This window comes from Suncus etruscus, chromosome 1 (assembly GCF_024139225.1).
Source record: "Suncus etruscus isolate mSunEtr1 chromosome 1, mSunEtr1.pri.cur, whole genome shotgun sequence".
Classification (NCBI taxonomy): Eukaryota; Metazoa; Chordata; class Mammalia; order Eulipotyphla; family Soricidae; genus Suncus; species Suncus etruscus.
In genome coordinates this window covers 157,451,028-157,465,841 of record NC_064848.1, presented here as the reverse complement: position 1 = coordinate 157,465,841, position 14,814 = coordinate 157,451,028, and the positions used below count along the sequence as shown (strand labels likewise).

Below are 14,814 nucleotides of genomic sequence, written 5' to 3'. Positions count from 1 at the left end.
GCATATTGATTTGTTCCACCTGGATCAATTTTCCTAATACAACCTATCGATCGATCCTTCTGTCCATCTGTGTATCTGTGTGGTTTCCACTCTGTTTGTTTAATGCCAGTCTTTTCCTAATGCAACTTATAGATTGATCCTTCTGCCCATCTGTGTGTTTTTGTGTGTCTGTGTGATGGCCTCTCTATGATTGTTTAATGTCAGTCCATATTATATGTAATATCCGTCTATATTGTATATATCTTTATATTTTTGTATTCTTTCTCCCAGGAAGATGACACCACTGCTACCATAGCAACTGCACTGGCATTTATGGTGCTGTTCTAGAGTAAGTTTGAGGGATCAATGTATTTCGGCCCAGCTGAACTTGCAGTGGACCACCAACTGCATGGAGAACAGGACTTGTGTGGCACCATTGGTATGCTAGCTGCTTGTTGTCCTCTCCAGTGACTCATCCTGCATGACTCCTATTCTATGTTATCACTCTGGCTCCTAAAGCTGTCAAAGTTACTTGAATCATTGAACTGCAAGTCATCCTCAGAGAAGAATGCAGGCATAGTACTGTTGCTGATGTGTTCTCAGTGGTCATTTTTTACCACTTCCTTTCACCAGATACTATTGCTCACAACTGGTTTTGACTTTTGAGAGATCCTCAGCTCTAGGACATATCCTGATCTGTGGCTGTTGCAAGTAGTGTTTTCAAATTCCACAAGACTACATTGCTGACTGAAGTTGCGACCTGGAATTTATCCGCTCCTCAGACTATCTCAAAAGACTTGAGTGATATGTATATCTTCTTTGTATACTTCTAAGTATATGTCTCTTTAACACACATACACACACACACACACACACATATATATATATATATATTCTTGATTGTATATTTCATTAAATAGTTACATCTTTCTCCCCTTCTCTTTAAATTTGCTAGTAGAAGTTCTTAGAAGATAGTATAGTAACCTTGAAGTTTTGTGCTTTTGATAGAATCAGGTGAGGTATTGTTTGGTTTGTTATTTTCTTCTCCATTGGCCCAATAGTAACCTATGACACCAATCCTTTTGCCTAGGTGTATTAAAATTGGAAAATATTAGATACTAAAAGGAGTTATTATCCTTTAGGGATGAGAACTCAGTATTTTCTTGATATAGGGGGCCTTCCACCCTGAACATTTTTCTTAGTGATTTGATTTAGGCTTACTTGGACATCAGCTGATTGCTCCAAACCTTGGGTCCAGAATGGTTCTCTGCACCTACATCAGGAATCAACCCTCTACCATTATGGACCTTTGATCTGCACCGAATGTCCACAGCCTGGCCTCTGATCTCAAGATTGAAAAAAGTTCCAGAGATTAGTGTCTCTCGCAACCTGAAGATAGATGGGACAGACCCTCTCCTACCAGGACATGCTTACAGAGAAGAGGACAAAGGCTTTCTTTTTTTTTATTGTTAGTTCTGAATTCTATGTCCAGCTCACAAAGACCACCATGGAGAACAACAAGGCAATAAGGCTCATATGATAGTTTATTTATCAGTATTCTGAGGTCACCCCTCTAAGGCAATGGCTTGTTACTGAGCTCTCAGGCTCCTTTAATTGGGTTGCAGACACTTTTCCCATCACAGTTAACCTTTAATTTGATTAGCTGTTGTCTAGAGTGTTTCCTTTTATGAATAGATATATAGAGTGGTTTTTAGAGCATTGGAGTCTTCATCAGCTGACATAGTAAAGGAGGGGCTCAGGCAATCACTGGCAGCCTGTGATCTTGTACACTCCCAGGCCCCTTGGTGTTATCTGTTTTGGTACATGCTCTCAAAGTTCCTGGAACTGGTTGTTCTGGCCTAGTCCCTTCTGCCACCTATCTGAGGCCTGCCATGACAGTCTTTATGTCTAAAGCAAAGCCAGGATTTACAGAAGCAAACAGCAGTTAGTTTCAAACTTACATGCCCTCCTAGCTTTTAACATCATTTTGTTGACTTGATCTTTGCATATTTACATCAGCCAAGCCTGATCAGGGTAACCCTGATGTGACAGGAAGGACATAAAGGCATATTGACATATGAAAATTGGAGATTGTGTAGAGTGAATGAAACTGCCTTAGTGCATTCTTGCCCCAGCGTGGGCTACACATAAACCTGACTATGGCTTTGAAAACAGCAATGACTTGCTTTGAAGGTACATTTCCCTGAATTGCTACATAATGGTGAAATGAAACCAGGAAATGCATCAGGACATTCTGACTTCAACATAGAATATTGATAACAACAATATCTCTAATTATTGAAACCTGAGAATGAAGACCATTATTGAGGAGATCACCTTTGCTGGAACCTTGAAGACTTTGGGCTTAGAAAAATTAGCGTGTCCATAGCTTGTAGTTGGTTTTAGGGCAAGACGCTTCATCAGTGTGGGTACCCTGTTTTTAAGCCAAAAATTTTTCTATCTATTTTTCCAACTTTTGCTGTACCTATGAAACTATTGCCAACCTTTATTTTTTATCTTTTAGTTAGAGGCATTCACCCTTTTCTTAGAACCATGGAATGTGAATTACTTTGTTTTTATATAAAGTCAATTAGGGGAAAATGTTGGATTAATGGGTCCTTCCCTACTCTGTATTTGTTTTCCACCCTGAAGTGTATCTAGTGGTTGGATTACTGAATCCTTCCTTCCTTAGTATTCATTCTTTGCCATAGGGTGTAGTCTGGTTCTTGCAAATAAAAGCCTGGGTTTCAGAAAGGCAGTTCATTCATTATTTTGGTCTTCCTGCATTAAGTTGCTTTCCTTCTTAGAAGCAGAAGGCTTGTGTGTTGGGATTCCTGCTTGTATGTTGGAATTCCTTAATCTAGTCTTACCTCATTTCATTGTGTGGATTATTTTCTGTGACGACATTTCTCTCAGACCCACATATCTCTGGGTCCTAGTTATGGAGACAGAGACATACTTCACAGATCAGTATATTAATAAAAACAAAGGTTCAGAAAAAGGTCACCAATATCTTCTGGACATTCTTTCTCATGCAGATATTATAGAAAAGTGGCCAACAGAGGGTCTGGATTTGTCTTGGGTCATGGATGTTTACACTAGACAACTGATGGAAAAGGAAAAGCTATGTGAAGTAGATACTACCTTATTGAGCACCTGGGTGACAGGAAGCAATCATCATTGAGAAAATAATGACAGAATTCATCCAATGCCCAGGGCTGATAATAATTGTGTGAGGTATGTGGAATTTGAGGTACACAAAGATGATTAGCAAAATGCTGAATTTGCCTGAACTGTGACCAGGTAGACAAAGAAAATTACAAAGATAGCTGTTTGAAATTCTGGTGTCTCTACTAAATTCAACAGAATTAAGTAATGGCTGTTGTTTAGTGCTTTTAGCCACCTTCAGAATAGTCCTGATCTAGAAGAAACCTCAAAACTCTATTTCCATTCTTATGTTGAAGATGGAAAACAAAGGCTCAGGATAATACATGTTCTAGAATATACTAAGGAATTAGAGAAAGGACAGAATTTGTTTGAAATCAGAAAAGAAGCCATGTTTAAAAACAATTAAAATAAGTTGTAACAAGAGATGGAAAGTGACAATTGTGAATGATGGAAAAGATACTACTCCAGGGATGAGTCAAGATCAAATCCTGCCCTAGGTTCACTGTGCTACCAACTGAATACTATAGACAATCGAATAAATCACAAGCCCTTAATCCTCCCAATATGAGATATTGATTAAAGCAGAAACACATGACCTGGAGTGATGTATAGGGTACTTTCTTTGCCCGCAGTCAATCTAAGTTTGATTCTAGCACCACATACAGTCCTCTGACTCCCACTAGGAGTGAAGCTCAAGAAGTAAATTATGCCTGAGCACCACCTGAGATGAGTCAAAGCAAAAAAATAATAAATAAATAATTTTCACTCCATCATTAACACTTTGACTATTTCCCTTAAAATTTTTCTGAGATCAGGGGCCGGAGAGATAGCATGGAGGTAAGGCGTTTGCCTTTCATGCAGGAGGTCATCGGTTCGAATCCCGGCGTCCCATATGGTTCCCCCGTGCCTGCCAGGAGCAATTTCTGAGCCTGGAGCCAGGAATAACCCCTGAGCACTGCCGGGTGTGACCCAAAAAAAAAAAAAAAAAAAAAAAATTTTCTGAGATTCATTTTACCTCAATAAACTATTAATAACAAGAGAACCAGTTCATTGTAAACGCACAGAAATATTTTCAAGAAGTAAATAATTTGGACATAATTAAAATTTCCAAACATCATTAAATCTATGGCAAGAGCACATATTTACTTGACTCTGTATCCCCCTGGAAATTTAAGCTTTAACCTCAAGGGAAAAACAGAAAAACAGAAAAATATCCCAGTGTAAAAATGACATCATCTAAATTGCGTGTCTCTTGTCTCTGTTTTTTATAAGCTCTGCCCTTTATAGGCTGGTATGCCTTCTCTTCCTCTAAGATGTGCCTGTCCTTTTGATTGGGTGAGTGCCCTTACTGCTCCCTCACAGTTTTACCTATAAGACAAGTTCATCTAACTCTAGAATGCCTTTTATCTTCCCTTAGAAATATCTTGTCAGATGTGGTTTCTTGAATGTGGGATTAGAGAGAACCACAGGGAAATTTTGTAAATGAAGATCATGGTCTTGAAATAGGGACCCAACTGTTAAGAAAGGGGCCTTCAAGAAGGAAACAGAGTTGGAAGGAAATGACAGTTGATAAAGATAGACAAATACGGGTCTAGGAAACTTCATATCATCCCATTTCCACATGTAGGTTGAGATTGCATATAACAGAATTTAAAGGGAGATTTCATCCAAATGGTGTCCAAACCACTCTCTATAGATATAGCATTTATTTTTGAGTATTTGACCCCAGGGGGAAAAACATTTCCATTGACTTTAACTTTCATTTGTACCAAGCATCTCCATGCAGCTCAGTAGGATTAATTAAGTAATGGATTGTGTTCATCACAGCGTTTGTCCAAAGTCCTTGTCCTTACTCATTAAAAATAAGGTTTATCCCACCCATTATATCTCAATCTTTTACATTTTTGTTAGATTGTACTTGTCCATACTTGAACCTCACCTAGATATTATTATATTTGGTGTTTTCTATAAAGATCTATTCTCATCTTGCTACCATGGCACCTTTTATCTTTGTCCAGTTCTACTTACTGCTGGTGAGAGTCATGGATCTGGGAACCTCTGGAAATAATTCTGTTGTCACTGAATTTGTCCTGCTGGGCCTAACAGAGAACCCAGCATTATGGCCCATCCTCTTCGTCATATTCCTTCTTGTTTATATAGCTACTGTTGGTGGCAATTTTAGCATCCTGGCTGCCATTCTCACTGACCCCAAACTCCATACCCCCATGTACTTCTTCCTGGGAAACCTGTCCCTGTTGGATGTTGGGTGCATCACTGTCACTGTGCCTGCCATGCTGAGGCATTTCATTTCCAATAACAGACACATTTCCTATACAGCCTGCCTCTCACAGCTCTTCTTCTTCCACCTCTTGGCTGGTGTAGACTGCTTCCTGTTGACTGTCATGGCCTATGACCGCTATCTGGCCATCTGCCAGCCTCTCACATACAGCACCCGCATGAGCTGGGGGATTCAGAGAGTCCTGGCCAGCATGTCATGTGTCTTTTCCTTCACCAATGCACTGACCCATACCGTTGCCATCTCTACTCTTAAATTCTGTGGGCCCAATGTGATCAATCATTTCTACTGTGACCTCCCTCAGCTCTTTCAGCTCTCCTGCTCCAGCATTCGACTCAATGAACAGTTACTTGTTGTAGCAGCAGCCTTAATGGGTATTTTGCCGTTGGTCCTCATCACTGTGTCCTATGCCCATGTAGTGGCTGCAGTCCTGAGAATACGCTCTGCTGAGGGCAGGAAGAAAGCCTTCTCTACTTGTGGCTCCCACCTCACTGTGGTGGGCATCTTCTATGGGACAGGTGTCTTCAGTTATATGAGACTGGGCTCAGTAGAGGCTTCAGACAAAGATAAAGGAATTGGCATTCTCAACACTATCATCAGCCCCCTGCTGAACCCACTTATCTACAGCCTTCGGAACCCTGATGTGCAAAGTGCTCTTCGGCAGGTACTCACAAGAAAACGGCTTCCTAAGTGAGATCTCTTTCTCTGGATTTGGCGAATGTCATAGCTCCAGTTATTACCTCCAAAGATACTGTGACTCATACAAAATAATTGTGGATATGATCAAATAAGGTTATAGTCTGGCTTGGAAAGAAAAGTATAACAATGACATAACTATCACTTATGTCATGTTTGCCTTAACCAGTGACTTCAAATTGATTGACATTCACTCATGTAATCCTCTTAACAACCCTACTATAAATACAGGTTTGCAAATTACAGTTTAGTAGACTGAATCTCAGAGAGTTTTAAGTAATTTGCCCAAATACTTACAGCTGAAGAATGTCACAGCTGGAATTTGAATCTAGGTGTTTCTGTACTGTTTTATTTATAGCTTCATCAATTTTTGTTTGGGGGCCACATCTAACAGTATTCTGGGGGTACTCCCATGCAGTGATGGAAATCAAGCCTAGGGCTCCCAAATGCAAAACATTGTTTCATTACCTCAACTTATATCACTAAACAACTTTCCATAAGGGAAATCAGAACTACATGTGAAAGAAATAATTACTCCTAAGTTCACCATTCAGAAATAATCATAAGCTCTGAGCATATTATTATTTATATGTACATATGTATTTCTAAGTGATAACAGAGTAGTTATAGAACTTGTCTTGCACATCACCAGTCTATTGATCCCCAGCAGAGTGTACAGTTCCTGAGCACTGCCCAGTGTGTTCCCCATGTGCAGATCCTAGAGTTATCTCTAACCAGAAAAGCTCAGATAGTGTATTACCCAAGACCCCCAAAATACTTAATGTGTACCAGGGAGATTGATTAAAGGGGTGATACACATGACCTGGATATTCCAAGCCCCAACTTAATTCCCAGATCTCATATCTGGTGTATCCCATGGCATTACATGCCTCCCAGCACACAGAGCATGATGCAGACCAGTAAAACTACCCAGGAAACTGATAGGGAGCTCTGGAGCTATGAACACTGTTGGGCAGTCACTACTAAAAAATAAAAAAAATCTATATATACATGCAAAAAATTACCTTATAAGAAAAGTTTACATTTCTGCTTTACATTCATTAATATTTTTGAATATATTTTCATAAAATTATAGACTTTTTTATCTTTTTGTGGTTGCAAATATTCCTAGTATTTAATAGATGAAGAAATGAATTTAGCATGTTTCTATTAGTGAACATGTGTTAGTTCAAATAATCTCCTACAAGAGGGCATCCTTGTACATTAACTTTTATATGTTCCTGTCTTTGTTTTCTGAAGGTAAGTTCCTATTAACAGTAGTTCCTGGATCAAAGAACATAAACTTTTTCAAGGCACTTGAAAAAATAGCACCATATTGCCTTTTATACAAGATGGTGCATATTGGCACTTTCATAATCACTTCTACCTTTATCAATATAATAGACTTAATATTAGAACTTTAATTTATGCTGCTTTAATTCTAAGTTAATTAATAGATATAAATATATATACTAAGGCAAAATAATTATATTAAAATATATGTTTTATTTATACTTAATTTAAATAATTAAATTAATATTTAAGTACATAATTTATATAAATGTACAAGTATAAATACATTATTTCTATAATAAATACAAGAAAAATATAAATTATGTATAAGTACATACTTTCTAGAATACTTTTTCTTTAGAAATTAAAGTGCTTTTAACTCTTCATGTGATAACATTTAAAACCTAATATTTTTTGTCAGGCAGAAGTTTAAAATTTATACATGAACTAATTATGGGAGTATAATTTATATTATTTAAAAATTTTAGTTATAGTTTAGGTGATAGGGTTATAACAGTGTTCAAGTTTCTGTTGTTGATGTACAAATATTACTCCTACTATGGAAGTGCACACACGATCCATTCTCTCTCCCAATATCCACTCTGCCTAATGTTCCTTATCTCTTACCCCTACCACCCCTATTTGTTAATTTATGGTTGTAGTTTTAATGCATACTGTTATTTCCCAAGTAATTCACATGATTTAAAGATTAAAATTATGTTTTATTTTTCTTGATGTTCTTTGACTGAAAGTTCAAAATTAAGGTATCAGCAAGGGGATTTCATCTGAGAATTCTGTTTATGGGTGATTGTCCTTCCACTGAAACTTTACCTTGTCCTCTTTCTTTGCATCTTTGTTCTCATAATTAAAAATTAAAAATTAAAAAAAGATTAAAATTATAACATAATATTTTTATGATTTCTCTTTCCTTTTATAAAGTGAAATCTTTGAAAATGGGATTTGTTCTCATTTGCTGGCAATAATCTTAGTTAAGCTTCCATGATCTCTTTGGAAAGGACTTATTCTTTAGTTTACAAGGCTTCCCTGAGTAAATTATCTGACATCTGAATTTGTCACCTTTGATTTGGATAGTTTGTTTTAATCCTTGGTAAAATTGACATTATCAAAATAATCTATAAAATAGTTTATTCCTAAAGTCTTTTACATGAGTCCTAAATTTCAAATATAGGTAACTATACCAGCACAATAAATGTACTCAAGAGCTACCAATGGGATTACTTTTTACCTTGTTGTTTTACTAGTTGTTTTATTAGTTTCTTTAATGGTTTTTATTTTGAGGTCATACTGGTATGGCTCAAAAGCTACTGTCAGATCTATAATCAGAAATTACTCCTGGCATGCTTCAGAGTACAATAGAACCATAGAAACATAGAACATAGTAAATAGAACCAGAAATTGAATAAGGGAATTTTACATGCAAACCCAGTTGGGCTATCTCTTTTGCACTAATTGTCTTGTTTTAAAGAAGTTAGTCTAAATTTCCTAGAGAGAGAAAAAATACAGATTTTGATTATATTTGACCTGATACAATGCATTTTTAATAAAATAATTATTTAATTATTTATTAAAATTTTATTTAGCACCTAAATGTGGCAGTGATCAAACTAAGTATTGAAATGTAGAGAAGAATAAAATACAAACTCTAGCCTCAATAATTCCTTGATATTAGAGTAGATCACACAGTCCAACTTATAAAAATATGTAATACAGTTTACATGCATAAAGAGTAAAGAGAAGTCTTTTATGGCAGAGTAAGAATAGTATTAAAAGAAGTGATTCTGAAAGAGAAGTATATTGAATCACATATTAAAAGATAAATAGCCAGTTCCCAAACAAGTAATAAGAAAGTCATTCCAGGCATCATGTAGAATCTTTGAGAGGTTAGGAGAAGTCAGTCAATGGGGTTGTTGAGTAAACAAGAAGTCAGAAAATGAAGGTTCAGATGAAGATAATTCTTCAGAGAAGTTCAGCTGTGATCAGAAGAAATGCCCTGGCATGCAACAAAGAAAAAGAAGACAGATTAAATTTAATTTAGTATTGTTTAAAGATAAAAGCAGTAGCATGTTTACAGATGATAAATGGATACCCAGAAAAGTTGATGAAGTGAGATACATAGAAATGTTAAAAAAATAAAACATAACAGAAATGAATTATTTTTTATTTATTGAAATATTTATTAGAAGGTATTCCTTGAGGTTCTAAATTTTTTAAATTTTAGAATTCATTTAAATTTTAGTTAAAAATTTTAATTTATTATTTAAAATAATTGATTTGTTCAATTATCTCAAGGAACATGTAACATATAGAAAATTATAATAAAATATATTATTGTCACTATGTACCTTGAATGTAGTTGTGAAAGATTTGTAATTCACATGGGTCTCTAAAAATTATTTTAAAAATATATTATTAACATACATGCAATTCTGCATAGATTTTATGTCATTTAACAACTGCTTTGCTACAAAATCATCAAGGATTGTAAACTAGGTGTGATTGTCTTCAAATACTTATATAATGTATAAATTAATAAATTTGTAATAAAAGTTTTCACTTATTCATCCAACAAATGCTAATTTGATTCCATTAAATATCTAGTACTATACTTACAATAAGAAATAGAGAAACATTCCAGTCTACTCTCAAAAATACAGTTTATTGTGGAAAAATGTAATAACAAAGTTAACATTTTTTGCTCTTTTCACATATTTTCATTTCAGATTTCTCTAAAGCCCTATCATTTCTCTCTAATGGCTAGGAGGAGACTATACAAATATTCTCTGAGTTCAAATATAGGCAAATAGCATTAAATATAGAAATAACTCCAACATGCAAGTAGTACTTCCCAATTCACAGAAACTTCTATGTCTAGCATCTTCTTTGGGACATCCCTACTTGTCCTACGATGAGAGATGTTTCTCAGTATGTGTAGAATATTTTAAATAATTATAAATAAAGTTTCAGAGAGGTCTTACAATTATTTGTAATAAATATTAGAGAATTAATTTTGGAAGTCTTAAATGAGAGAACTTGCCTGATAGCTTCTTGGACAGAAGGGACCCTTATTCTGAAAGTATTTCTCTACCAAATAAAAGTATCCAGTCACTGTATCCTACCACACACCAGGTCTACTGAGCATTCTCTAAGACTCTAGCTCGACCATGCTCTAGTGTTTTGGCTTCCTCACTCAGGCTATGCCTTCCTATCAGGGAAGCTACAACAATCAATAAGCCCTGTATTCCTTTTACTCATTGCCCCATTAATTCCCTGAAGAATATCTACTTCATTTCATCTTCTAAGAGTCACCAGTATCATTCTGATCATAACACATGAAGACTTTGACCATATGGGAATGACCTCCATCATTTCTCCCTGACCTCTCTCCTCTCTTCTTTTTTTCTATAAGATACAATATCTCACTCACGGAGAGTGTATCCCATGTTAGATGACTCCCGCATCTATTTTTTTTAATTCACTATATGCTTAATCATTCTATATAAAAGTCTGTGACTCCCAGTAGACACTATAGTAATCTTTCCTGCAATTGTTACAGTTTTTTTAGCTCTCCCTAACTCACTTATATACTACTCAAAGAAAGGTCCAGGTTTCATTTTATACTATGCTCTTCAAACACCCAGAATAGATTAGTGTAAATAGCAATCTAGCAGGTTGATTAACTTATAATAGAAAGTATGTCTCATAAAACACATGGGAAGCCTGAAAAACTGAAATATATTTCCAAGATACCCTAAGGGGCCCAATATTTGTAAATTATAAAATATAAAGGGGAAGGGATAAAATTTTTTTCTGATAAAATTAAAATAATCATTGAGTTTTATATAACAGTGAGCTTCCTGTTAGTGAATAATGTGATATATCTTTTCTCATGTTCTCTTTGAGCATATATACCTCTCTCCTCTGTTTTTCTCCCTCTGCTAAAGACTGAGTTCTCTCTTGAATACATTTCTTTATTCCTCCCTCTGCCTCTCTCATCTCTCTAAATTTCTTTCAATAAAAACTATATTGCTTCACAAAATTACATAATAAGACTAATTGACTAATATAAAGCTAAAAAAGCATATTCTTTCAAAGAACTGGAAAGAGATCACCTTAATTTTTGAAAGTTAATTGTAAAACCAACAACAGTGACTGAGTAGAATTTCTGAAACGATAAAGAAAGACTCTATCCTAGACTTTGCCCTAGGACCTGTGGAAAAAAAAACACCAAGTTCTCTAATTACAGAAGGCTGAGTTTGGCAACCACAACTGAGCAGAATATTTCTTGGCATTATAAAAAGTCCTCAGGGTTTGACAATGAACATGGCCAGATCCTGTAGTTGATCCCATGAGAGGATGCTTCAAGGGTGGAGAAACCCTACATCTCTTAGGCCAAGGGAATTTTCTTTCAAATTTCCCCCAATACTTCCTGTGCCTATGCAGAACAAAACAAAACAAACAAACAAAAACAACTTGCCATACCACTCTCTCCCTCCTTTTTTGGGTTGTTTTGGTTTTTTTCTTTTTCTTTCTTTCTTCTTTTAAATTTATATTTTAACTTCTATACAGGGACTTTTCCCACTTTTTTTTTTTAAACAACAGAATCACCTTGTTCTGCCTCATAAATTTAGGGAAAAAAATGTGGATGGTACCAGAGTCAAGCAGTCTCATGAATATTGAGTGGAAATGAAAAATGATCAGACCTAAATACCCAACCCAAAGTCAATGACAATAGAATCAAGAGACCCAAACTACAACAAACTATACACAAAAGAGATCTGTTACACTAGCAGTCCAGAGGGCCAAGGCTGGAGGTATGGGATGCATGTTGGGAACAGGGGTGGAGGGAGATCGAAACTGGTGATGGGAATTGCCCTAATTCACTGTCATTATGTATAATAAATCTAACTGTGAAAGACTTTTAATTCAAATTGGCCTCAATAAAAATTATTTTAAAAAAAGTTGATCATAAAACACCAGGGTGCAAAAGTTGGTACTTTCCAAAGATGGGGATCTGTTCTATTTGGAGCACATTACAGAGATACGACATTATGATAATAGTGAGTGGTTACTAATAATGACAAAGTATTAGACTTTATGTTCAGAGTGAATATTTTAATTCTGCTATAACATATGAGTATGAGTAATTTACATAAATTATTGGTATTTTCTTCCCAAACTTCAAACATCATTAACTCTATGGCAAAAGCACATGTTTACTTGACTCTGTATCCCCCTAGAAACTGAAGCTTCAACCTCAAGGGAAAACAGAAAAACAGAAAAAAATCCCAGTGTAAAAATGACATCATCCAAGTTGCATGTCTCTTGTCTCGGTTCTTTATAAGCTATGCCCTTTATGGGCTGGTGTGAATATTCCTTCTCTTCTTCTAAGAAGTGCCTGTCCTTTTGCCTGGGTGAGTGCCCTCACTGCTCCCTCACAGTTTTACCTATAAGACAAGTTCATCTAACTGCAGAATGCCTTCTATCTTCCTTTAGATATATCTTGTCAGATGTGGTTTCTTTAATGTGAGATTAGAGAGAACTATGGGGCAATTGTTTAAATGAAGATCATGGTCTTGAAACAAGGATCCAACTGTTAAGAAAGGAAATGGAGTTGGAAGGGAATGACAGTTGGTAAAGATAGACAAATACAGGTCAAGGAAACTTCACATCTCCTATTTCCATATGTAGGTGGAGATTCCATTAACAGAATTTAAAGGGAGTTTTCATCCAAATCAAGCCATCCTCCTATAGTGAAAAATGTAGCATTTTGAGTATTTGACCCCAGGGGAAAAATATTTCCTTTAACTTTAACTTTCAAAGTACATTTGTATCTAGTGTCTCCAAAGAGTTCAGTAGGATTAATTAAGTTAGGGGTTGTATTCATCACACTGAGTTTGTCCAAAGTCATTGTTCTTACTCATTACAAATGAGCTTTATCCCACCCACCCATTATGTCTCAGTCTTTTAAATTTCTGTTAGAGTGTACATATCCATACTTGAACCCCACCTAGATACCATTATATTTGGTGGTTTCTATCAAGATCTCATTTTCATCTTTCATCTTGCTACCACTGGCACCTTCTAGCTTTGTCCAGTTCTACTTACTGCTGGTGGAAGAGAGTCATGGATCTGGGAACCTCTGGAAATAATTCTGTTGTCACTGAATTTGTCCTGCTGGGCCTAACAGAGAATCCAGCATTACGGCCCATCCTCTTTGTCATATTCCTTCTTGTTTATATAGCTACTGTTGGTGGCAATTTTAGCATCCTGGCTGCCATTCTCACTGATCCCAAACTCCATACCCCCATGTACTTCTTCCTGGGAAACCTGTCCCTGTTGGATGTTGGGTGCATCACTGTCACTGTGCCTGCCATGCTGAAGCATTTAATTTCCAATAACAGACGCATTTCCTATACAGCCTGCCTCTCACAGCTCTTCTTCTTCCACCTCTTGGCTGGTGTAGACTGCTTCCTGTTGACTGTCATGGCCTATGACCGCTATCTGGCCATCTGTCAGCCTCTCACTTACAGTACCCGCATGAGCTGGGGGATCCAGAGAGTCCTGGCCAGCATGTCATGTGTCTTTTCCTTCACCAATGCACTGACCCATACCGTTGCCATCTCTACTCTTAAATTCTGTGGGCCCAATGTGATCAATCATTTCTACTGTGACCTCCCACAGCTCTTTCAGCTCTCTTGCTCCAGCATCCAACTCAATGAACAGTTGCTTTTTATAGCAGGGCCCTTCATGGGTATTTCACCACTGCTCCTCATCACTGTGTCCTATGCCCATGTAGTGGCTGCAGTCCTGAGAATACGCTCTGCTGAGGGCAGGAAGAAAGCCTTCTCTACTTGTGGCTCCCACCTCACTGTGGTGGGCATCTTCTATGGGACAGGTGTCTTCAGTTATATGAGACTGGGCTCAGCGGAGGCTTCAGACAAGGATAAAGGAATTGGCATTCTCAACACCATCATCAGCCCCCTGCTGAACCCACTTATCTACAGCCTTCGGAACCCTGATGTGCAAAGTGCTCTTCGGCAGGTACTCACAGGAAAAAGACTTCCTAAGTGAGATCTCTTTCTCTGGATTTGGGAAATGATAGAGCTCCACTTATTACCTCCAAGAGGTACTGTGATTCATGTAAAATAATTGTGGGTATGATCAAATAAGATCAGAGTATGGCTTGAAAAGGAAATTATAACAGTGATCAAAACTATCGCTTATGTCATGTTTGCCATAGCCAGTGACTTCAAAATGATTGACATTCACTCATGTAATCTTCATAAAAACTCTGGTATATATATATGTATAGGTTTGCAAATTACATATTAGTAGACTGAACCTCAGAGAGTTTTAAGTAA

At 36.6% G+C, this 14,814-nt stretch overlaps 2 protein-coding genes across 2 annotated transcripts; both read left to right on the top strand.

Annotated features, from left to right (window-relative positions):
* Positions 1-5,189: 5,189 nt before the first annotated feature.
* LOC126021060 (putative olfactory receptor 3A4) lies at positions 5,190-6,137 on the top strand. The gene has a single exon (XM_049782617.1). It carries the CDS (start codon positions 5,190-5,192, stop codon positions 6,135-6,137), a length of 948 nt encoding a protein of 315 aa, XP_049638574.1.
* Positions 6,138-13,576: 7,439 nt separating this feature from the next.
* LOC126021044 (putative olfactory receptor 3A4) lies at positions 13,577-14,524 on the top strand. Its single transcript, XM_049782616.1, has one exon. The coding sequence runs from the start codon at positions 13,577-13,579 to the stop codon at positions 14,522-14,524; it is 948 nt and encodes a 315-aa protein (XP_049638573.1).
* The last annotated feature ends 290 nt before the right edge of the window (positions 14,525-14,814 follow it).